The sequence below is a fragment of the Ischnura elegans genome, chromosome 10 (assembly GCF_921293095.1).
Source record: "Ischnura elegans chromosome 10, ioIscEleg1.1, whole genome shotgun sequence".
In the NCBI taxonomy this organism is placed as follows: Eukaryota; Metazoa; Arthropoda; class Insecta; order Odonata; family Coenagrionidae; genus Ischnura; species Ischnura elegans.
The window spans coordinates 51,438,379-51,464,061 of record NC_060255.1 but is presented as its reverse complement, the minus strand read 5'-3'; the positions used below and the strand labels follow the sequence as shown (position 1 = coordinate 51,464,061).

The window sequence follows — 25,683 nt, the reverse complement described above, 5'->3', positions numbered from 1 at the left end:
AAATGAATATGAAACACAGCAAAAAAATTACTTCGAAACGCGTCTCACCGGTAAGTCACGTTTGAAGGCTTTCCCTTTTCAATTGCTTCCTTTATAACCGTTTCACTCACATCAATACCATGAACTTCCGAGAAATACGGTGCTAAAACCACCGTACTTTGCCCCGAACCGCATCCAACATCTAAAGCCACTTCTGGGGCCCCTGGAAACTAAACAATAACGGTAACGCGCCGATGGAGGCTAAGGTTTTTTGTCTAAAAACAAAGAGACACGATAGATTTTCGGTTTTACCTTTTCATGAACATACTCCAGTATGCGCTGAACTAAGGCTTCAGACGTATTAGGTCGAAATCTTCGGTATATAGCTGCATGATCTGCAGTTTCAAAATACTTACTTGCCATTACGACCGATTGAATGAATGCTCTCGAATGATCAAGTAATATTGGAGGACCAAAATATTTGAGGAATTGGTTCAGTCGCAATGATTGCAATCTCAAACACTTAGTCCCAGAGGTCAAAGATTGTTAAGATTAAAAGTAACACGAAGATAAGCTGTTCATCCTCCGCAGACAATGACAAAAGCAAAGCGGAAACGCAACATATTTCACGTCTTTAGCCGTGTCCCAACCCGTAGCCTACGTTATTCATAAGGCCGTCCAACGTGGGCTGTAAACGGGCAGAATGAGCATGTCTGGAGTTAGTTCCAGTTGTCGCCGCTGGCGCTGTTTTGAGAACAAAATTCGTATGGGAATGAATGGCGAACATTTGAAACAGACGCGATTTTTGTCAAAATTAGTTCTCTTTTCGTGATTATGCTAACATTTACCATATTTATTTAATTTTGGCCTTTATTTTTTGGTATTTTTCACGGAATAATGTTTTCAAAATTATAGGAATTTCCGACAAAGTGATATTTTCCTAAACGCAGGTGCTGTTACTTCTTCCATGTTACAGTGTCCGTTTCATTTTAGCATAGTTGTCCAGAAGTGGCCTAAAAATTTTTTGTAATATTACACGAAGCAATACCGGGTTTGTGCATTGCTTACAAGCAAATTCCTTCAGAAATCTTGGTAAAATGAATGTCAGTAATTGCTCTTCAAGTAGCTGGCGTTGCAGAAACAGTACTGCCCGAATATAAAATTTTGTTGTCAAGTTTGCGCACTGCTTACACTGAGAAATATGTAAAGTTTTTGCTAGGATAACAATCTATCTATGATCTATTCAAATGATTCACTAATAACAGTGAGGGAGCACTTTTTTGACATGCGGCGAGAGGTTCCAGACGCCCTATACATTCAGTTCTCTCCTCTGCGATTCGGATAAGGTAACCCGCCACGAAAGCTACTGCAGCTTCTCTCATATATATTTCAAATATATAAGCGATGGTCACTTGGGGAAATTTGTTAATAATGATTAATTAACTATCAAATAATTAATCAGTCGACAAACACTTTTTCAGTAACCATACCTGGAATAGGTCTACTTCATATCTCGAGAAGATCTTCCGGTTGCGTTGCAGGAGTTTCATGGCCCTTAGAAATGTCATTGAGTTTCCTGATAAGCAACAGTGATTTGCAATCTTCAGAGTCATTTACTCTATCGCAGAGAGGTAGAAAGTTTTGAAATTCAAGTTCTTGACATGTTTTCACTGTTTTCCTGCTGTCGGTAGAGTAACTTGACGAAGTCACTGGAAACGTTTACTCCGTCAGATGTCAGTCTACGGTCAAGAAACTGATTTCTCATGTTCTCAAGGGTGTGACTAGAATTGTAGCTAAGGAATAGAGGCCGAAATGGGGTCACAAGGCGCGCAATGGAATACTGTCTTCTGAATGAACGTTGGCCATCGGTGAAAATTCCCACAAAAAATATAATTTAACTAGTTTAATAGAGGAACACGTTTTGCTCAATTCCACCCAGTTTTCTTACAATTTTACGCTGTTTCTTGCGGAAAAAAAGACGTGATACTTGCCAGGACCCCCCTCCCCTCCACGTGAGATTGGGTGAGAATCGGTTCGACCCCCTTGCCCCTGAACGATTCACGCAATCAACCTGCTGCGTGAACGGCGGTGATATATCCATGAATTTCCCATGAGAAAATATTCCCCTGAACCGGGAATCGAGGCTGTGATCTTGGATTTCCAGCCCACTGAGCAGACTTTCTTTGATTCCCATGGCAATTGTTCCGAGGCTCATGGTACAAGATGAGAGTGGCGGATCCATGGGGAGGGGAGATGCTTAGGAGTCGTAACATACGCTATAGATAAAAATTGAAATTTTCATATGTCACTACTTTGACGTAAAGCAGATAGCAAAATTTTCCGGCAAATTTACCAACTATAACGAGTCAAAATACAAATTATTTTTAACCTTTTAGGGCCTATTTTAACGCTTTGGCATTTGTAAAACGATCTACCACGCCTGCATAATATAGTGTCTTTTTTATCAATGAATTAGTCTAAAACAGCCGTTTTTGAGTCTGGAAAATCCTAACTTTCAAAATCCCCGAACCCCCCTTCGGCTAGGGGGAAATTCCCCTGGTTGTGTAGTAATTCACGAAGATAGGCCCCCCACCTAGTTGGTGCAGATCTATATCCGTCATTGCTAGATTTTAAACCCTTGTGGTTCGTCAAGGATGTCAACGCGGGAAAAAAGGACTTCAATGAAGCCGCAACCCAAGACTGGAGCTAGGGCGTTGCAGGGGGGCGTGTGCCTCTGGCGAAGATTTCAGAGAGGGGAGCAGAAAATTTTGAAACATTTATTAGAAAAGTTATTTAACTTTCATAATTAAATTAGTTAGCCAAAATAATTAAAAATCATTTTAAACTAATATTAATAAAAGTTCTTCACAGCATACATACGGCGAGTAATTTCAACTAACGCACAATAAAAAAATGGATTACAGAGGTATTATATTTTAGGGGTGGAAGAGAAAAGGGGATCACGGGAGGGATAGTGGCAAACTGATCGTTGCACCCCCTGAAAAAAGTCCTAGTTATGGCCCCTTCACGACCGGTTAAGAGTCTCAACCCTGCCCTAAAGACGCGCATGGCGGTATGACCGCAGTTCGATTCCCGGTTCAGGAGATTTTTTTCTCATGGCAATTCTTGTATATTTGGTAAGTTTTGGTTAGTGAGTAATCATTTCCATCGAAAAATGTTTTGCAATAGGGTCCAAAATCAATCGCCTTAGGACTAATTTTCTCGAGACCTCCTTAAAATAAATATCCTCGCTTTTTCTCATTCTTCATTATTTTCCCCTGCCAAACACCCTAAAGGTGGCTTGCTGGGTATTATGTAGATTTACAAGTATTAGAAAGAATTTAGAGCCTCTCTTAAGATAAAAATAACGTAATTTCATCAGTTCCGTTGCTATTTCCCGTAAGATCTCATGTAATTCATGTTCTCAAAAGAGCGCCTCTACCGGCCGAAGACTCAACTACGTGCGCTGTCCCAGCCTTTTCCCGACGTTGGACGGCCTTGTATATAACGTAGGCTACGCCCAACCTCAGAGTAAGGATAGGGAGAGGGATGTTTGGTTTCTGCGCATGCGGACAACATCGAAAGGGCCGTGGTGGGGGAAGGTCACGTGTTATCGGTACGTTTTGCTGGTATCTCCTATTTAAATGCATGGGATTTCTGTGCGAGGTATGCTATTTTGCAGTAAATTCGGCATAAATATTTTTATGAAGAAGATTCTAGTGCCCTCACGTTAAAGAAGAGATATTGTTTTTATCACGGAAGAATCTTTGGGCCGATACATCGCCTATTTTTTGCATAAATTAGCTTCAAATATACCGGCAAGATGGTTATGTATTGCTGCGCTTGGAATTGTACGGAATCGTACGTGAAAGGTGGAAAAATTACTTTCCACTCGTAAGTATTTCTTTTTTATCTGTGGCATCTGTTTTATTTCTATCCGCTTAAACTACCCTGCTACAAATATGTTGAAGTATAATTTTTAGCTACGTTGGTGAAAAGACCACGTGGTTAATAATGTACATGTGTGCTTCTGTCCATATCCTTGGTTGCTGATTTTTAAATCGATTCCACCACTGTTAAAAATCACATACTTTTTCATTAGTAAATATAATTAATGGCTCGTGTTAAAAATGCGTACTCGCTGAACGATGAAATGCGGTAAGTTCTTCTAAGTCTAAGAAAATCTTCACGCAGTCGGGAAATCAAATTGTGTGATTTTTTGCGTATTTGTCCATACATATTTGCTGTGTATCTCTTTCCCTATCTTCAGATTCCCAGCTAATGAGGAGCGACGGAAGGAGTGGGTGAGAAACGTTGGAAATGGGAGAGATGCCCATGACATTTGCTTTGAAGCTGCATTATTATATTGTCCTTGTGCCTTTCTTTTGAGTGCTTCTATTTCACATGGTTCTATTAGTGCTGAGCATTGGGGGATGCTCATGACATTTGCTTTGAAGCTGCAATATTATATTGTCCTTGTGCCTTTGTTTATGAATGCTTATTTTTCATTTGCTTTATTAGTGCTGGGTATTGGGGGGATGCTAATGGCATTTGCTTTGAACCTTCATGATTTTATTAGTTCATATGAGATTTTTTTTGAGTGCTCATAGACGCTCTTTTGCTTCTTTTTTGCTGAGTATTGGGGGATGCTAATGACTTTTGCTTTCAAGGTTCATGATTGTGCTTGTGAAAATTGTTTAGAGTGCTCATAGGCTCTCTTTTTTATATCCAACTTGAAGTGCCTGCTTCCATATTTCTTCGAACTTCTTTTAGTGTTGAGAATTGGGGGATGCTCATGGCATTTGCTTTGAAGCTGCATTATTATATTATTCTTGTGCCTTTGTTTATGAATGCTTATTTTTCATTTGCTTCTATTAGTGTTGGGTATTGGGGAATGCTCATGACATTTGCTTTGAAGGATCTGATTAATTTGTGCTTTTGTCCTTGTTTTTGAGTGCTAAGAGACACACTTTTATGTATCCATCCTGAAGTGCCTGCTTCTATTTTAAATGTGCTTCTTTTAGTGCAAAGCATTGGGGTATGCTCATGACATTTGCTTTGAAGCTGCCTTGTTATTTTGTGCTTTTGCCTTAGTTTTTGAGTGCTTATTTTTAATATGCTTCTTTTAGTGCTGACTATTAGGGGATTATTATGACAATTGCTTGAAGCTGCTCGTTTAATTTGTGTTTAGCCCTTGTTCTTGAGTGCTAAGAGACACTTTTTTAACCATCCATACTTAAGGGCCTGCTTCTATTTTAAATATGCTTCATAAGGGCCTGTGAATATTGTTTAGAAATCTTGAAGACACAAGTATGCTTCTTTCAGTGCTGGTTATTGGTTGATTCTCATGATATCTGCTTTGAAGCTTCATGATTTTATAAGTGCGTTTCAATATTGTTTTGAGTGCTCATAGAAATACTTTATAGTATCCAACCTGAAGTGCATACTTCCATATTTCTTTTACTTCTTTTGTGCTGAGAGTCTTTGGGGATGGTCATAACACTTGATTTTAAGGTGCCTTTTAGTAATGTTATTGAGCTTAATGTTTCAAGTCCTCATGTTTTCAATCCCTTTCCTTATATTGCAGTATTCCTGTGAGGATTATTTCTGTGGACAATGACTGGTAACAGTTTTTATTTGGTGTTTTCATTGTTTTATGATTTGTATCAAGTATCATTTTTTTTAACTTCATTTTTCTTATTTTAATTGAACCTTTTTTGGTACATTATTCTTTTTCAATACCTTCCGTACAAGGTATATAATATCGCAGACAATTATTTATTCGCTTATTTCATAATTTCTTGCATGTATCTTCAAGTATATTGTCTTGACTTACTCACCAGTTATGTTTTTCCTCGCTGTGACTCATCATTTTAATTTCCATGCTGTTATTGTTTTACAGTCTTATTCTTTGACAATTCAATTTCATTATATTCTGACGACCTAAGTGATGGATTTTTAGTGTTGTTAATTTGTGATGGAAGCTTTTAAAGTTGTTTTATTTGTCATCGTTGCTTAAAATTATCGCAGTCATTTTGCCTTTTTTGAGTTTAACTTCTGAAAACATGAACATGACTTGCCTAATAATAATTTATGTCGTTCAAGCTTAGAATCATAAAGTTTATTGCATTTTTACCTTAGTTGCTTATGTAGTTGCTTACATACCATTTTGGTTATTTGGGTTTGATAAGAATAATTTTCATTAACGTGCCATGAATCATAATGGCTTTGAATAATAAAACCTTCAGCATCATACTCTAAAATCCTTATAACATAATCTTAATATGATTATCCATGATAAACTTTGTTTAATATTTCAATTTTTTGCTTTCAGGGCTGTCAATGAAGTTATGAAGTTGAAATTCTTTCTGTGAATAAATTACTTTTGAGCTTCTGTGGCTGTAAGAAATGTTCATAGCTTGCTTAATGTTTTATATTCTGATGATTGATTGTTATTTAATAAATGATTTAATGAGTTTTAATTGGTGTTCTCTTTCAAAATTATGCCTCCCTAGATTAACTTAACAAGGTTTCTGTGCATAGTTAATTGCACTTTCCCTGCAATGTTTCCTTAGTTATTCAATTTCTACAATCATCTAAATCAGTCTTCTTGACCTTTTTCGTATTAATTTTTACCAATGCAAAAATTATTTTTCCTCTCTTTAATGTAGTTAATGTAATTCATTTGTCATTAATAATTTTTATTAAAAATTTCCTGGTCCTTAAACGGCTGAATGCCTCGAGTTGAATGTAATATTTTTCGGATTAGGGTTAATCTTGTGTCAAATGTTAAATACCTTTAATTTCATTACAACCTTACATCTTTAAAACTATACCAGCTTCTTAAGACCGTGATGATATTTTCGATGTTCCTTAAATTGCAATTATAAATATATCTGAGTGGATGAGTTGTCCAATCGTACGACGACTTCATTGCTGTAATATTTATTTCCATTTGGGAAAAAATCCTTCAGCAAGCATGCTAATGATAAGAATCTTACGTTAAAAAAACCTTGGACACCGTAATATCTTAACCCTACATTCATTCAAAATATCGTGGAGCTAACTTGACGTCATATTTTAATTTTAAATCGTATGCATATTCGTACGTAGTAGTGTTATAAGTAGCTCTAGCGTATTCAAATTTCCCGCACTTTTCCCCGGAGTCACGTGGTTTCAATCTTGTCCTCACATCCCGGCTACTGCGCAGCTAAAGTAAGCGCTCTTCATATATTTCCTCTGAGGTCCCAACTCGTTAGCCATTAGGCATCATGTATTTAGCCAGCCAGATTCTGGGCAGCCAACCGCAAGGGAGCATGAATTGGGACATCCTTACGCAGGTGCTGCCATCTACTGGGCACTAGGCCAATGCAAAACAAGAGATAATCGGAATGATTTGAACAAATGATGAACAAAACCCACCCTGAATTATTAAAAGGTGATGTGTCAAGCAGCCCCATGACACTTCCTATTCCACTCCATTGGGAACCCACGGTCTTTTATTGAAGTCGTTTCCTCAACCTGCCGCACGTTTGCCGGGGCGGCGCCACGTATTCTGGAGGGCAAGAATTAGCGGGTAAGTTAATTTCCGTATTGTTGAGCGCATACTACAGGTGAGTGGAAATAGTCATTTTTGTAATTAATTAAGATTTAGTTTTCATTCATTTTCGAATGTTAGTCTTCTGCATTATTTCCTTATTGTTCTACATTAATATTTCGTGGATATATATCGCGGATTTACTGAAAAAAGGAAAATTCCGTGGACGTGTGTGGTACCGCGTTGCACCACTGGTTATGGCCACAAGACTTCGGGGATTTCGCTTTTTAGAGTCCCCAAGGACCCTGAGAAGCGATGAAATAGCTGTACGATTCCTTTTTTTGGTGTGCTAAAGCTCCAAAATTTATACATATTTTAAATTACAGGTTCTGCTGTTCCAGTGGTCAATATCATTCACAGTGGAGGAATGAAGTAACACTGAGAAAATGCAAGATGTGCGACGGCTCTCATCAACTATTCATCATTCTCTCCTACCAAATTGAATCTCTTAGAATGATTAGTAATTAGACATAGAAATTAGTAATAGAAAGAATTAATAGAAATGTTAAATTGTGAGTACTTAAAATTTATTTTTCATGACATTACCTTGCATTGATTGTATAAATAATCTCAGTTTCAATATCGTTGTGTAATCATTCTGGAAATGTAGATTTGATGTGTGTGTACATTATATAAGTTGGAAAAATGTGTATCGTTTTCATTCTTAATACCTCTTTCGATGATTTCTTTTAATGCAGCTGTTATCGCTGGTGCCTACAACTCTCATGAAAAGTACATTTACCGCGTATTAGCAGTATTAGCCTGTGGTTTCTGTCGTACTACTCATCTTATTTTTGGGCGAGGGATAATATTTCAGATTTGCCAGCACCTGAAAGTGATCAGACATCCGCAAATCCCTCGGATTATATCCATTGCACTGTTTTCGTGGAAGTTTATTCGGAAATTATTTGCAAAATCTCTTTCGTTCTTATCTTTCATATGGTATTTTACTTCCTTAAATCTCAAATTATTCCTTTGGTGAGTAGGCAAGCATCGTTATAAAATAGCCTTTAACGGTAATAATGGTACTTCCGGAAATTATTCACCCTGTTCAACGATTAAATATGCCTATTCTATACCCGAGGGGCGGATCCAGGATTTCTTTCTGGGAGGGGCACAAGCAAGGCCGTATCCAGGATTTTGTTCAGGGGGGGGGGGGGGCACAAGGATACCTTGTTACACAAAACGAACGAAATGATAATGGGACCGTATTAAAAATAACATATTTTTAAGGGTCTGGGGGGGGGGGGCACGTGCCTCCGTGCCCCCCCCCCCTGGATCCGCCTATGCTATACCCGCAAAACGTCCTTAGGATAGAATCATTTTTTTGGGTTTGCTGTGCCCTGCCATTATTATTATCACTTGATCGAGACTCAGGAGATTAAAAACATTAACATACGTCACTTCATAAGAAGTATTTCACTTCGGCCTCGGTAAGAAGCCGTTTGCGTTTCTGATATTATATTTGTTAATAGTGTTTGAAAGCAAGGAATAACATCTATATTCTTATAAGGCCGTGGAAACATGCCGATGGGCTCAGAGGCAATGGTGCGTACGTAGCTTCTATGACAACTTATATTAACGTTTACCACAAGAGAGCTATAAATAATTATTTCCTTAAATATACCTTTCCTCACTACATAAGGTTTTAACTGCTGACAATCTTTCGTTATGGCTGTAACTGATTTTACAAAGGTATGGAAGCAGACGAAGCTGAAATCCAACGCCTTCCATTTGATTAATACTCACGTATGAGAACGATTTCTAGGTATTTTTCGCTATAAGATGTTAAGTGCATATGAACTTGTTAACTAGTAACCACTGTCGATGTGTTTATATTCATTTTTGCCATAAATTAGTTCATAATTACTGAAGTATCGTATACAGATACGTAGGAAACTTGCCCTTCAGGATAGGTGGCGCCCCTACCGGCCTCAACGGGAAACGGCTTCATTAAATGACCATGCCTGAACGGAGAGTTTCCAGACCTTCTCATATTCTAAGACCGTGGTGTCAAGTGATTTTGAGTATTAGATGTCGGAGAAGAGTATTTAATCATAATTTTAGTATCTTAGACAACCTTTTTGTAATAGTAAAGTAGGGGTATACTTTCAAATTCGTATTTTTAGTTCCGTATGGTTTTGTTAAAGAGGTTTTAGCTAACTTTGTGGCGAAATGTTAGCGTATATTCCTTTTAATTGGTTTGTAATATTTCAATCGTCTCTCAACCAAGTACTTTTTCGAATTCCTTATATTATAGCAATTTAATTTCTAGTTTTGTATTATTAAGAACAGGTCTATTTAGTCTATTCAAACGGTTACCGTCTGACGGGAATTATTTTCAAAATTTATTTAAAGTATGGTTTACGTACATAAATCAGGTTTCGGTATCATCTTATAATCACTATAGATTTTAATTTTTGTTACTTATTCGGATTCCAATTTCGCGACTTTGTCCAATAACATATAATAATAATTGTTTATTCTTACGGGTGTTAACCTAAAGCCGATGTCCCACGGTCAAATTTGCGTCAAAATATTTTGATCAAAATTTTTGTCCAAAAATTTTGATGCAAATATTTTGATACAACTGGACTGGGGGTGTCCCACGATGCATCTCATTTTGATCAAAAACAAACGAAAGACGATATTTATGTAAACAACTAGGAAACTTGTGGAGGTGGAGGATTCTTTCTTTTTAAGCAGGCGAAATTGTTTGAACAGGCCTCTTGAACATTAAAGATGCGAAAAAAAGAAAACAGAAGGAATGCTGAACTTGGCCTTGGCTGGAAAAGGGGTATGAAAGCGTTGGAATAAGCATGTTAAACATGTTGGAGAAGGAGTTGGTCGCCGATGTTCCCGTTTATTATCGATAATAATTGACGACAAGTCAGGATATTTTCATGTCCCTTATCAGCAAGGTTGAGGGCAGAATAAAACGCCAGGATACAAACGTGAGGCAGTTTATTCCCGCGAGGAAAATGTTATTAATAAATGATGGACATTGTGGTTGAGGAGATGTTATGAATAGTGCTGTAAGCGTGCATTTAAATCACATTTTTCTCTCCTAATCTAGCAGTTTCTAAAATAAGGTCCTTATCCTATAATCATAGTAATAGAAACGGGCAGCTGTAGTGTTTCACAGGTACAATCGTCAGTTCATACTAGTCATTTCTCCAGCTGCTCGCTCGCATTGTATGCCTTCCATAAAGCGTAAAATTCGGCCTCGATACCTTAAGTAAATCTTTTATTATTTCCAAAACATCCCTCCTGGTATTGCGATTCTAAAGATCGCTTTCTTTCTATTTGAGATCAACTGTTTATTACGGATTTCCTATTTGAGAGCTTCCATCGCCTATCACTAAGACAAATTTTTGCTCATATTTACCTTTACGGCCACACCAGGCGATGAAATATACGATCAGGAACGTATATATATATTTGAAATAATGTTTTGTGAATTCACTTCGTGGTATGGTGATATTATAAATTTAAAACTAAACCTTTTAGTATTCCATACAATACTAATGAAAAAACTCAACCGGTTTCGATCTTTTCAGGTCCTTATCTAGAGGTTTACGATTAAGATAACGACCTGAAAAGGTGGAAACCGGTTGGGTTTTTAATGCATACTGTGTGGAATACAACAAAGTTTATTTTCGTGTCCATAAATATACATAATTATTAATTAAAATACTCATGCAGACGATAAATAAGTTTAACGTATTTGGCCTGTGTGTCAGCGCTTGGCGATGCTTTTTTGTCAAAGGCCCTGTGATTGGTTGGTTTCATCCAATTGGATGAAAATTTAGAACCTGTCCTATCCATTTGTACAAATCGGTGATTTGTACAAACGATAGGACCAAAAGCCAGTTGGACAAAATTTTGACCGTGGGACAGGGTGCGCGTCAGTTGCATCAAATTTTGATCAAAATATTTTGACGCAAATTTGACCGTGGGACATCGGCTTAATGTACAAAAAAGTGTTAAATAAGAATTTAGACATAGTGTTACATAATTAAGTATATATTAGAAGCATATAAACATCAATAAGCATTATTTAACACGTAAAAAAAGGTAAACGATAGCAAAATATAACATGTGCTCGGTATAAAAAGTTATAAAATAACATATACATACATAATAAGCATATAAACATTAATTAGCATTAAAATTAACGCCGCCTTCTCTTTAACTAATTTCTCCGTAATTCTTACACTTCCATATACGCAATTTCATTATTATAAACAAAATAAAAATTAATAATTATTCGAACAAGTCTCAAAATATCAACACTACTTGCAAACAACTACTATCCCTTGTTGACAGCCATGATGCCCTTTCTCCTGAAGACGCTTTGCACGCTTTGAATCATGGGAAAAGTGGGGCGAAGGATGCACTCCTCGATGCCTAAATCTGGCGGCCGCGTTAGCTGCCTAAATTCCCTCCCTTATGCTGGCTAACGAGTTGGGACATCCTTCCAAGATGGCGTCATGGCTAAATCCTCGAATTGGCATAGCCAAATGGCCAATTGGGACACGGCTATATTGGGCGTAATCCAGTACACGCTCCCAATGCTCCCGAGTGCTCCCGCTTCAGACGCTACAGATTCGTGGTCCACTTTCGCTCCTATCGCTCCCAGTGCTACCCTACTGGATCACGGCTGGAGCGATTGTAGCATTTGTTAGTCGTTTGTTTTACTAGTATCGTCTGCTCGGATATTAGATCGTCTGAATTAGGGATTGTTATAGCCCCTTGTACTTTACTTAGCGTGTTAGAGAGGTCAGTAATATAAATGACAAAAAGAATATGACCATGGGGTACACCACAAGAAACCTATTTAATATTAGATCTTCATTGGATACCATGATCGGGCACCACAGCAGACCGATGCTTGTCCTGAAGATTTTACCCACTGGTTTGCAAATCCTCTAACAACAAGGTGATAAACTTAAACTATAAAGAGCAGATCATATGATACATATAAAAGAAGATAAGACCGATTAAATACCTTATTATAGAAATTTCAATGAAACCAAAAATAAGCCTAATTAACTTAACTCACCTAAAAGCCTGCGTTTAAACGATACACGTACAAGTTAATGCCTGTTTGCGTGAATTATTTTTGTGGACCGAAACGGAACATGTACGAATGTTTGAACCTAGCTCAAATAGGTTAAATTTGCCGATCATGCATTTGCACAAGTTGAGTGGTTACACGTACGTGTAACCACTTAACGTGCAACAACGCAACCGTACGGTACATTTCGTGTTCTTTCTCGCGTTCATACATTTAGACTTGTGCGGATTTATGTAGGTGTAAAAAGGCCTTAAGTGGAGTGTCCTTTATGCGATTTATCAATTGCACTCATGACATTGTATGACAGTCTCAAAAGCAGTCCTACACTTGAACCAATCTCGTCAACAACGAGCCTTAAGCATAAATGCAATGCGTATCAACCTGACCTTAAGAAAATTACATAAGTAAAATACAACCGAACATCAATAATTGATTAAAATTCAGTTGAAGATTAGAGGAAGATATCATCATTTAACAGAGAATACAATCTTCATGGGGAAAGCTTGAAGAAAACCTAGGTTGGCCGCCAAAAAGCAACAAACGGAATGCTTTAACTAGAAGTTCACGTACCCTAACCTAAGAAGTCATATTCTATCTCAATTTCACGCAATATCAAGTTCAAATAACTAATAATTGATCTAAATAACAAATAAATCAATATAACTTACAAAATTAACATAATTCTTATGTAACGGACGGAATGCTTCGACCGGAAAGTTAACTCACTCACTACATGTCTTATTAATTTCGAATAGCCATTTTCTATCTCCCCTTCTCGCTAGCTCAAGCTTAAACCACAAATAATTAAATAATATTATATATAATTAATTATCACAACAAATTTTATAAGATATCTTGGTCTTGCCGCTCAATTTCTTCCCCGATCTGGCCCGTGGCGACTCTGAATTGTGAAACCATTGAGTTACAGCCATTTGCCTCACCGTAATATCCCCCGAATAGTTCTTTAACCATTTGGTTTTAGCATTTACTATCCAGGCTATCTTAGCGACTTCTTCCATCAACTCCAAATGGTCATATTATTGCCGGCCAGGTCCACAATTGTTATGAACACCATTTTCTTTAGCCTTCCTTCCCGTTCAAATTCGCGCTGAAAACCGGTTCGCTCCAGCCATTTCTTGGGAGCGTTTGTAGCGAGAGAGAAGCGAATATAGTGACGTCATGCGTGACGTACGAGAGCGCCACGGGAGCTTTTGTAGCTTCTACTGGACCACGAAAAGACTCGCTTCCAGTGCTTCGGAGCATTGGGAGCGTGTACTGGACTACGCCCATTGTCAGTAGTTCTCAGCCAAACCGAATTCAACCGGCGCGCCAATGTGCCCCCGCGTCAGTGTGGCGGCATATTTAAGTCGTCTATCTCTCGGGTACGTTCCATGAAGGAATTGAAAGTGATAAATATTTTCCATGCGGTGCCACCTCTCAATTACCCGTGGAAAAATAGCGCTGAAACAATATGCAATGAAGGAAATAGTACCAGCAAAATGCATATAATCATGCCGTAAAAAGTAGCTAAAATTCCTGAATACCAAATATTGAAGGAATACACATGTTCTCCTCTGTTTTTCAGCATATACATGTCCCTAAAAATCATTTTTGAAGCAATGTGTACATCCATATGCCCTTAGAGTGGCATGAAATTTGTAAGCAGGACATGCCATAAATAAAATGTATAATCAATGAACAATATTTGTGTTGAAAATAAATGCCTGTTGCATTACTATCTTATTCAGAGTATTCATTGTTCATTCATTCACACTCGCAAAAGCAAGTAAAGAAAAATACCCCTCTATTTGAAATAAAAGTGAGGACATTAGGTATGCTCAGCTGATGAGGATACAGGCTCTGGTGAGCTGCTCGTATTACATTTTTCGCACACTCTTGAGATAATGCAATGCTAAGGTGCTATGACCTAGCAGTAATTTTGTTTTCACGGTCCACCATTTTTTATCACTCTGAAAGCCCTGAGCAGAGCTGATCAAGGACTTATTCTACCCATAAAAAAGGGCGACCACTCTCAGTGAGAATGCATTGAGCAAATGTAATGAGCAAGATCATTCCACAGCAGCGTCAGAGCTGTTCCATCAGCTGAATGTGTCAATTGCATAACCAGGACTTGAAGCTTTCTTCATTTTCAATTAATATGAATAAAAATAAAAAATACATAATATTAGTATAAATATATCAATTTTCCCTCAAATAAAAATTTTGAGCCACCCGAAATCGATAATGGGGTGCAGCAACATACCAAGGTTACATGGTGCCTGGCACTAACTAGATGTTAATTGTTTGGGTGATAGTTTCAAATTAACCCAATCTAAATGAGCCCCCTTCTCACAAAATGAACCCAAGACCAAACCATATTTTTTTTCTGGAAATAGCCTTGAGCACTCCATGGAGAATGTATAGCATATGCTCAGAACAACAAAAGGGTTAGATGGATATCTCTTTTCATAATAAAAAGGGAGAATTAAGTTTTTCTTCTTCTCATGGAAACTACATGGCAATCATACATTTCTTCCATTGCTATAAAAATGTGCAATACCATAAAAAATGATAAGAGCCACATTTACTCAGGTGCAAATCAAATAAAAGATAAATACATTTATCTTTATGGCAAAGTCACTGTTATCCACTTAACAAGTACCAATATTTTCTGTATTAATTTGTTCCGTAAGCTGAAAATAATGGGACACGTGGAGCATATATGGCAAAGGCTCTTCATAGTAAAAGGGTTTGGCAAATACTATATTCAAATATATGCACACCAAAATTGTAAGTTTATGTACAATACACAATAATTTACCCAGCAATTTCACTAGCTATTGCTGTTAATCTTATAAATTTTAAAGTGTAACAATCACAATAAATGGCATTTGTACATAGATGGAGGTATTGGAGTACCTATGTTTACTTAACCAAGCGGCAGCACTAGGGCTCAGCACTCAAAATGAAATGTTTAAATAATCTAACAAGAATGCAGTTTTGGGATTAACCTCCTATTCATTGACAAAAATATAAGCATACTGGAATTTTCACCAAACAAACAGGAGCGTTCATCTCTTATTATCCTTCCTCCACTACTAAATACCCGTTCCGGAGGAGCACTTGTCCCTTGAACAGGAAGATACTTTTTAGCAAGTTTTGCAAGGTGAGGAAAGTCTCCTTCATGAATTTTCCACCACAGAAGAGGGCTTTCAGCCATACTTGTAGGAGGTGTGCATAAGTATGCTTCAATTTGAGCTTCTACCACTTGATCTGGAGACCGTTCTTCTGCAGGAACAGGTTGTTTTGACGAAAACAGAGCAGCCAAACCACGCAACTTTTTGGGTGGTTCATGGGAGGAACTCATTGACGGTACTTCTAATGATGAGGTTTCCCCCATCATTGGCAGTTCTTTGCTAATACGTAATTCTTCAATCACAAGCTTCTTCACACAAGCCTGATCCCTCTCCTTCGTGAAATTGAACTTGAAACGAGGGTCAAGAAATGTAGAGACTTGGAGGAATGTTTTCATCTTATCTCTAGCGATATTTTCTCCCACCTTCTGGCGAGTTTCACGGTCACTGCCCGGAAGATGATCGGCCACCCAACTTGAGCCTAGGTACCTCTCTCCTAGCGAGGCTTGAATGACCCTTAAAAGCCTTGTACGAATCTCATCGTAAGCAGCATCATACCAACCTTCAGGATGATAATCTAGCTCAATTTTTTTCTCAATTATTAACTCTACTAAGGGAAGAAGTGCACTTGCAGTAATATAAGTCTCACCTGACATGTGCTCACATATGTCTTCAAGTGGATTTAATACAGATAAAACAGCAATCAGCAAGTTAACTTCCCTTGATGACAATAGAAGTTGGCAATAGTTCTTTTTAACATATTCTTCCCTGGTTAGAACAGCATGAAGTAAAACATCCTGCTCTACAACCGCCTGAATCAGATGCAAAGTAGACCACCACTGAGTCGGTGACACAGAGGGGAGTAAACGTCCTCTTTTCCCTTGCTTCTCTGCCTCTAAAAGCAGGTCCCTTCGCAAATTGTAAGATGCTGAAAAGATAGTGAGGAATAACTTTCATTATTGCATTTTTTACAGAAATAAACCAAAGTCATTTCCTGGATTGAAAGACAACCATAGTAAGCACATTTCTCACATAAGAAACCAACCTGAGAATAATGCCTGCATCTGTTGAACTTTGGTTATCACTTCCCTCACATCATCATCATTAAATACCTTTTCCACAGCAATTTGTAAGGAATGTGCAAAACAGCTTATGTGAGGCACATCCATCATCCTTGCGGCAGAAGTTACACTGATACCATTGTCTGTCGTGATGGCCGAAAAAAAAGATGGAGAAACCCCCCAATCCTGAAGGACTACTTTGATGGCTTCACAAAGATGCCTCCCAGAGTGACTGTCATCCTGCACAAATGATTCCAAACACAGATTCTCCAGAGTCCATTCTTTAGTGATAAAGTTGACAGTGACAGCCAAATACGGCAGTTTTGTCTCAGAGGTCCAAGAATCACATGTGACGGCATACCATTCTGCAGTCCTTAGTATATCTTCCACAGTTTTTTGAGTATCATTATAGAGACGAGGAATATATGTCTCCATCATTGCATGCCTACTAGGACAAGAGGATCCAAACCCTGGCCGCAATACTTCCAACATTGCCCTGAAACCTCCTGAGTCTACAATACTAGTTGGCATAGCTTCTGTTGCAATAAAATATGCCACAGAACGAGAACATCTTTCAAATGATTCCTCTTTCAGATTCAGAAAATTATGCATTGTAGGCTGTGGCTCTGATTGTTGGTATTTTCCCCTGTAAACAGAAGAAAAGTTATGGAAGATTATTTTCAAATTTGTACCGGGTATCTAGATTAATAAAAAATAGCTCATCACACATATCAAAATTCCTCTAGAGACAGTGGAGTACCAACTGCCAATTTAAAATCAGCTCAAAAAAAATTCAGACATCTTAAATGCATTAACACATTCAATGCAGGACCAGTTTTCATGAACGTCGTCAAATACGGCCTTTAAAATAAGAAAGAAAAATAGAGAGAGGTTTTCGCGGCATAACTTCTGTTCAAATACTACTATTTACAAACAACACACACACGCGTCGAAAGAGGGAAGCTTGCTTAATGCCATGCACACAATCGGAATACTTGGAAGTGGATATTAGTCGCGTACGGAGGCGAAGAAAGGCCCCCGTCCGACCGGCAGACCACGTCAATAGGGTGGTTTCCTATTATTTTTTTATTGCCTAAATCGAAATATTATTGCTCCTGGAGTACATATTTCACGCTTTTAGATTTTTAAATGACAATATCTATTATTCGCGATTAAATGAAGAGTGAAAAATTTCAAGCGCGCGAAAACGCGACGCGTAAGTAGGAATGATGGGAAAAAGTCCGTGCGACGCATTTCTGGTTCCCCCTCCTGCCTTGGGAGGTGACCTTGAGGCGAGGCTTAGCGCTGATACGTCGCAGGCTGCCAGCGGGTAGCTGAGTACCTTGCTGGCTGGTAGCGCTTGGCTTAAAAAAGGTTTATTAATACCTTATTAAACGAAGAAAACTTTCCTACCTTAGCCAGTTTTAATAGGTGATTAGTAAGACATGTTTCCCTGAGCTCTGTGCCTCATGCATGCATTGGTAACCTCAGACGATGTATAACTCCTATCCTCTCGTGTAGAAACTAGGTCCCTGTGACGTCACGTGGAGTGGAATCGCATGGGCGCCAATCTGGCCTTTTTCAAATGAGGATAAAATTTGACCCTTGCCATTCGTCTAAACCGGTATTTCAAAAACCAAATAATTTGTGTATTATGAATACACTAATGGTGGGTAACGAATCGCAATCAATGCCGTTCGTTTTCTTTGACGAAGGAAACTACCCTATTGACGTGCTCCACGCTGAATTTGTTAAGTTAGAAAGGAAATCTAGCGTATTTGACGAGTTACCGGTTTGTATGATTGTCCTCCTCATTTGTATCAAGCTTAGGGAAGGAAATACATAAAACTACGCTTTTAACCATATGATTATTGAAGCTTCGAGCATCACCCTGTCAAATTAATATCTCTAGAAAGAACTAAATGTGATTGGGCAAATTGCCAAAGCCAACTTCTATCAAGAAAATTTAGCCAATAAAATGTTAAATAAGAAAAAAAATTGATCGCCATTAAACAAATTTAAATTTTACAATCTACAAATAGCAATAAATTAAAATAGGTAAGGCTTCCTTATTTAAGTAAAATTTATTACAATGCAGTAAAATCATTTCCTGGTGATAAGTACTAAGTTATTTTCTATTCACAAATAACAATAAAAACTCTTTCTAATGCCAAGGACTTGCTTGACCCCATGCTTCAAACAACATTCACCAACTGAAATATGACTCATGTGGGGGTGGGCATATTGGCCAAACTAGGAGGAACTTTGCATCTCATGTGTCCGAATACAAAAAGTGCTTGGACCCATACTACCTAATACACTAAACTGTGACCCCAAATATTACTTTGCCAAGCACCTAATGAAAGAAAAACACCATTCCACTTCAAGGTGAAAATTCTTCCCTATCAAGAAAAAGGAGAAAGTAACCCAATGTGGCCCAAACAGTGGGGAATATTTTAAAGGAAAAGGAAGAAAGTTGAATGTTCCCGAGGCTTCCATGGTGATTAAATTGATGATTGATTTTTGGGTCTGTGCCACGTCGACTCATTTTTGGTGGACGACATTTTCAGGTGCATTCCAGTTCCCATCTTTGAGTCTTTGGCACTAACCCAAAAAACAATCACTGAAGAAAGTTGAACTATTTAATGAAAATGAGTATGCTAGTTATTCCCCTATTTTTATAAAATCCCTTAACTGCTGGGGATCGGGTTGGTGTGGTGGCTAGTGTTGGCTCTCCGCCCCGTGGGCAAGAATCCCTCCCTCCCTCGGTGGTGGCAAAGAATTTTCAGAGACTGCCCGATCCCCGCTTGAATGCTATGTGGAGGATATTTCAAGTGCAACACTTCGTCCGTCCGATGGGACGTTAAGCCATGGTCCCCTTGGCACCTTTCGTTAAGAGCAGGCTTATGCCGATGCCGGGTTTCTCTCCACCCTTCCTTACCTACCCTTCCCTTATGGTGCAAATGACCTCAGCTATCGGTCGCCTGCCTCCAAATACCATACCATACCTTAACTGCTTAATAACCCCACTCTCTTCCCCGAAAATTTTTACCACACCCCACTTCACCCTCCTTCCCCCCCACCTTCCCTTTTATTCCTTCTGTCATGATGCAAGTCCAGCATTTTATTTTATTTGTCTGTACAATAGATTCTTTCCTATACCCTTTTTCCCAACTTTTGGGGGCTGGACGGTTGAGAGATATCAGCAAATCAGAGGTGCTGCCCCCTCCACCTCACCGATCCCCTCCATCCCTATTCCCCTCCATGCGTCCGACCAGCATTGCCAGTCCCTGGAAATAAATGTATGCAAGGCACAACAAACAGCGATAACCAACAAATAATTCGGCAACACAATGAGCTGGAGAGCAATGTTTGCCATGCAGAAGTCAGAGACTGAAGACTACTCCACAATGTCATGAGCCACCAGTGGTGTCATGGTGACAGAACGCCATTCCCGCACTGGTTTAGAAAAGACATAATAGTCAAATGACACTTTCATCAACTTTGGTGTCTCACAATTTCTAATACATATATACATTCGTAACCAAAACAAAATTTTTTGTAATAAAATGTAAATAATAACAAGTAATAAAAAAACTCATACAGTAATATTTCACTTGTAAAAAAAGTTGAGGAAACTACGTTCCAGCAGTGCTAATTTTGCCATGACCCCACTACATACCACTCTTCAGTGATTGGCTAGAAGAGTTAAAGCGGGTACAAGTACGTTCAACGAGACTTTCCATGAGTTGGGAAAAACACTATGACTATGTTTTTTGTACTTCCCTCCCTATTCTCCATTCTGAACCTTCCTCCCCCCACTACTTCTGAGAGATACATGTATGAATTCATCAGTGGCGGATCAATGGGGGTGGCACTTTATCTAAGGGTTCTATAGCCCTCCCCATTGCTATAACGAATAGAAATACAAATTAACTCCAAACTTAGGCCTATATTACATGCTTTTTCATGTTACAATTCCATGGCAGATTCAGAGAGTCTATGAGGGGCTATAGAGGTGCTGCCCCCCCCCCCCCCCCCCCCCTTGGGCATCCAATTTACACTAGATATAATGGTAATTTTGTTAGGACCCCCTCTACTGCTAGGAGGTCATTCCCCCCTTATCCATATCCTGGATACACCACTGCTGTCTATAACTGAAATATCTCTGAATAGCTCTCACAAAAGAACCTGGTACAGTCCTGCATGAGAGGGAGGGTAGGTAGTGGTGGAATGGGTGAATGAAAAGGATGGAGAGAGGAAAGGAGGTGGAAATTGAATCAAAGGCCAGATGAGCCCGACCCTAATGTTAGCCTTGCTTTTCACGAACAGCAAAATTGGCATTGAATAGCATATTTTTTTAATGAATACAGAAATAACACTGAAGCCCTTAATTCAGCATTTGGCATATGATGAAAGTACCTAAAAGGCAGAAAGCTAGAAAAAATATTACTGTGCAAATAAGGCTCCAAGACATGGATGTTAATATAAAAAACTCAGAACTAACCCAGCTAGTATTTTTAAAGATATCAGTACACAATGCAAAATAGTCTACAGTCCAATAAAAAAACTCCTATCATTACAACAAAAATCTTGAGCTTGATCCAATCAAAGTCAACATTCTCAAATGGGTGTAATAAGCATGTGTTTCAGGGTTAATTGAATATGTATACCATGGTAAATATGTATTACTTCAGAAAATACTACCTAGGTAGGGATATTATGTTTCCTTCCAGCACAGGCATAAACATGGAATACCCTCCAAAATAAACAAGGGTAAGAACAGAACACCTATATGCCCAAATGTCTGCAGTTTAAAAGGTCTATGTACATTCCATTTATGCAAATTTGTTCAGTTAAATCAAGCAAGGTGGCAAAGAACACACACTTAAATGGTGAGTTGAACCACTATAGCATAACAACCTATATTTTATTTAACTCTTACCAGTACACTCCTAGCAATGAAAGTGGTTAAAAAAGATTATTAATTACCCATGCCTTGCAGGAGCTAATTGTTCTTCTTCATGAGGAGGAGCTTCCTCAGGAGCAATATATGATGTAGATGCAGCAGATTGCTCTGGAGATGGAGATTGTTGCAACTCAGTCGACACACCTGCATCTTCAATTTCTTTTTCTCCATATTGCTCTTTTTCGGCATTAACTTCAGAATATTCTATATTGTTGCGTCCTCTTGACTCTCTCAAATAATATGCATACTCATATGGATGTTTTGTCCTTAAGTGGGCTCTCATTGTTGAAGTGTTACCTTTGGTTCTCTTGCACATTTTGGAGCAATATTTACACTGTGCCTCTGAATTCACTTTGATGAAATGTTCCCACAGTTCACTAGCTTTTGGTCCTCTTTCTCTAGTCCCTGGCTCCACTTTAATAAAATGTTCCCACAAATAATTGGACTTGTTTGCCTTTTCCCATTCTCCGTGTGATGCAAAAGCCATTGATCCATCTGTTGGCTCCATTTTACAGCAGGAATCAACAGTTAGTTTTAGTGAAGTCCTAAAGGACCCGCAATTGCGGGCTGATAATTTACTTCAGCTATAAGGTAAATGTAGATAAAAATCAGTAAATAAAATTATATATATTTTTAAAATAATCACACAGAGTATTTACTAATCAAGGCTGTTTTAAAGGCTAAGGTAGGTTGTGATGAAACCAAACAATTGTTTCTACTCTACATCACCGGTATCATCATCTCACACTCTACCATTCTTTACATCATCATCATATCCCACTTAATACTATTTGTGAAACTGATTAAATTTCTCCTTCCACTCAACTTGTGCAAAATCCATCCTTTCAATACTGACTGACCAAATTTTCTTGAAATGATAGAACCAGACTAAAATTCCAACTCAGTGAGTCAAAATCTCTTAGAGACACTTAATTGGAAGCATTTACCTTGGGTAAAAGATACACTTGTTGGACAGAAATGTTCCCATCAACTTCCAACACATATTTAAAGGCTCTTACAGAGAATTCTGCATATTATTTTCATGTACGTACCTCTTATATACATTGATTTTGTGTTAAATTCCAAGTCCGTCTTCCTTCCAGTCCTCCACGGTATGCATACTACCAGTGGCGCAGCGAGGGGGGGGTTTTGGGGGATAAACCCCCCCCCCCCCCCAGAGCTCACAGAAATTTTTAAGTTTAATCTATTTTACTTAATTGGATTAATATTGCACATAGAATAGTGTGAGGATTAATAAAATATCCCTCAGAAGGCCGTAAAAATCACCATTTATCCTATTTTTTCCGGTGGAAGGCCTCCGCACCTCCCGCTTACCCTGGCGGGTATGCAATACCCCCATGCCCTCCCAGTATTAGTTGCGCCTGAAACCCCCCTTAGCCTTAATTCCTGGCTGCGCCCCTGCATACTACTATTTCATTAAAATACATACTTCTGTGGATACTATTTGCGAGTATATAAACAGTGAATAACGGATACTTTATCAATCATTATATCCGGTTCAGCGCATCCACATGCAAACTTAGTATATATTTTGCGAGGTATTTAACCAATAGTGCGGCAGTTAAAGGCAAAAAGGACCTTAAAATACGTGTTATCTAAATCCAATAATTTTAGAGAAAAAAGGTCGTAAATTTTAGAGAATTCTTTTGCGGGATGATGATTTACTTCAGCGAACCACTGTGAATGGTGTTCGAATTTCCCCCGTAACAAGTCACCTGTGCGCCACCAAACAACTGAAGATCAAAACCCCGTTTTTATCTTATTATGATCGGATTTGCGCTCACGGTCACGGGAATCAATTTTAGGGACCATCGTTCAATGAGTCAGGTATTTCTATCAATATATAGTTGTCCTCTTTGTAATTATATTTACGTTAATCAGCCTTTGCATCAATACTTCCTACAGTATAAGATAAGGAAAAGGAGAACAAGATAATCATTCGGATCCGCACAACGATGTTTTTGACCGGAGTAGAGATCCATAATGGATACAGACGTTTCAGCACTTCGATGCCAATCAGAAGAATATTGTTATTTCAATCCTTACCCAGACGTTATCTGACAATAGCAAATCGCATAAAAAATACAAGGGCTTTTTTTTCTTACAGAAAAAATGGCTCGATAGTCAACTGGAAGAAGGAAGCGTAACCTCTCAGGAGAACTAAGCAATAATTATTGAGGGGCTACAAGAACCTGTTCATCGAATTAATAGTAGCCACTGTAGCACAATTGGGAGGACAAATTCCTCGGACAATATGATATTACGAAAGAGAAAATAGGCTTTTTACATTCACCGTCATGTCACTGTTATCGATTCCTTAGTCGTCACGGGGAATGATTTGGAGACTCGAGTGGGAAAAGTAAGCGGGTTATGACGAGACAGAACAAGTATTTGTTTTCAGTTTATTTCATGCTACTACGACCAAGTCTTTCAGGGATAATATAGGAATATTTCAAGAATGCGCGTAATTCTTAGCGGAAATAAAACGAGATGTCATGGATACTTCTCGCCATAATTCTCTTGCCGTTACATTACTGTCACGAAGTTTCCAGCACTTAATCCCACGGGTTCCCCAACATATCCTCACGAAATATTTCTACGCTTGAAGGGCATCAATACTAAATAATTACCTTATTATTGATGTGATTACATGATCTCACTATGTCCTCCATTTGTGTGCTTATAAGAGAGAATTCTTCGCGATGAGACACGGTAAAAGGGAAGAAATCCGGAGTAACATTGACGATCACACGAAAACTATGGCTAGACCGGGAACAATGATTATCGGCACCTCGATATGGATAGCACTTATCGGTACTTCAGAGAAAGGAATAATTATCGGTCCCTCGACTTCAACGATAATCAATACAATCGATAGTGACGATAAATTCACGCAACTCGATACGGAAAGAAAATATCGACTCCTCGATACGAAACAGAAAATATCGACTACTCGATACTGTCGATATTATCGACTTCAGTCGATACTTGAATTCACCGGCGGCATGAGGAATTTTAAATATGGCTAATCCCACACTCACACTTGTAGCAAGAAGGGCTTGTATCAACTAGTGAAATTATTTCATGATCTGGTTCAAAATTTAATAATTCCAATTGACAGTTTTTTACTACTTATAGAGCGCATAATTATTTCCCTGGGTAATAGCAGGGAATTATGTTCATGGTGTACATACCACAAATTACATGCACTCAAAGGCGAAACCAGATTACCTATCAGCAAAGTATGCTACTCATGCCAGTGAGGGACTTGAGGTATTGCAGCCCGTGTTTTTTCCTCCCTTCCACTGTGACCCTATACTGTTCATACATGTCCTAGCCTTCCCCAACTGAAACAACCACTTTTTTATTGGAATGGGCACAGATGTGGCATAACAGAGAAAATAAAGTAATATTTGTGAAAAAGGTTATGAATGGATTAATGCATTGGGTTGGTGCATGAGTCTAGCGAGTATACTTGGGCATTAACTCTGCTCTCCATCAATCCAAAATTTGATTTAAGTATATATTACACATTGACCGTCAGTTGAAATTGTGAATTTGAAGGCAAAAATCAAAAGGGATCTTATCAGGAACAAATGTAGATAAGCTTTGGTCAAAGACCAAACAACAGTTACACCACAATAAGATTGAACAGAAACAGCTTCGCAGAGTAAATGAAATTTGATGGGGAAGATAAGTAATCTGCTGAAGACTTCTAAACTGAACTAAGAACTGGCTAATTGGTATGCACTGGAAAAGTGGGTGACTCAGGAAGATAGCGGGCCACAGATTGGAACTGAATTTGGGGCACCTTCACTTTATTAGTAAATGGAGCTGAGGTG

At 38.4% G+C, this 25,683-nt stretch overlaps 1 protein-coding gene across 3 annotated transcripts in view; it reads right to left on the bottom strand.

The window, feature by feature from the left end:
* Positions 1-24,711, bottom strand: part of LOC124166776 (E3 SUMO-protein ligase ZBED1-like) — a 30,792-nt gene extending 6,081 nt beyond the window's left edge. The window contains exons 1-4 of one of the 3 annotated variants that reach the window (XM_046544456.1): positions 24,472-24,711; positions 21,844-22,404; positions 16,836-17,497; positions 16,440-16,718 (exon numbers count right to left, since the gene is read on the bottom strand). In XM_046544456.1, coding sequence (XP_046400412.1) covers positions 16,440-16,718; positions 16,836-17,497; positions 21,844-22,328 — 1,426 coding nt within the window. In that variant the 5' untranslated portion in view covers positions 22,329-22,404; positions 24,472-24,711. Of the gene's footprint in view, positions 1-48; positions 210-291; positions 604-16,439; positions 16,719-16,835; positions 17,498-21,843; positions 22,405-24,471 lie in introns of those variants that run through there. The other 2 variants (XR_006866502.1, XR_006866503.1) reach the window with 2 other exon arrangements.
* Positions 24,712-25,683: the final 972 nt, after the last annotated feature.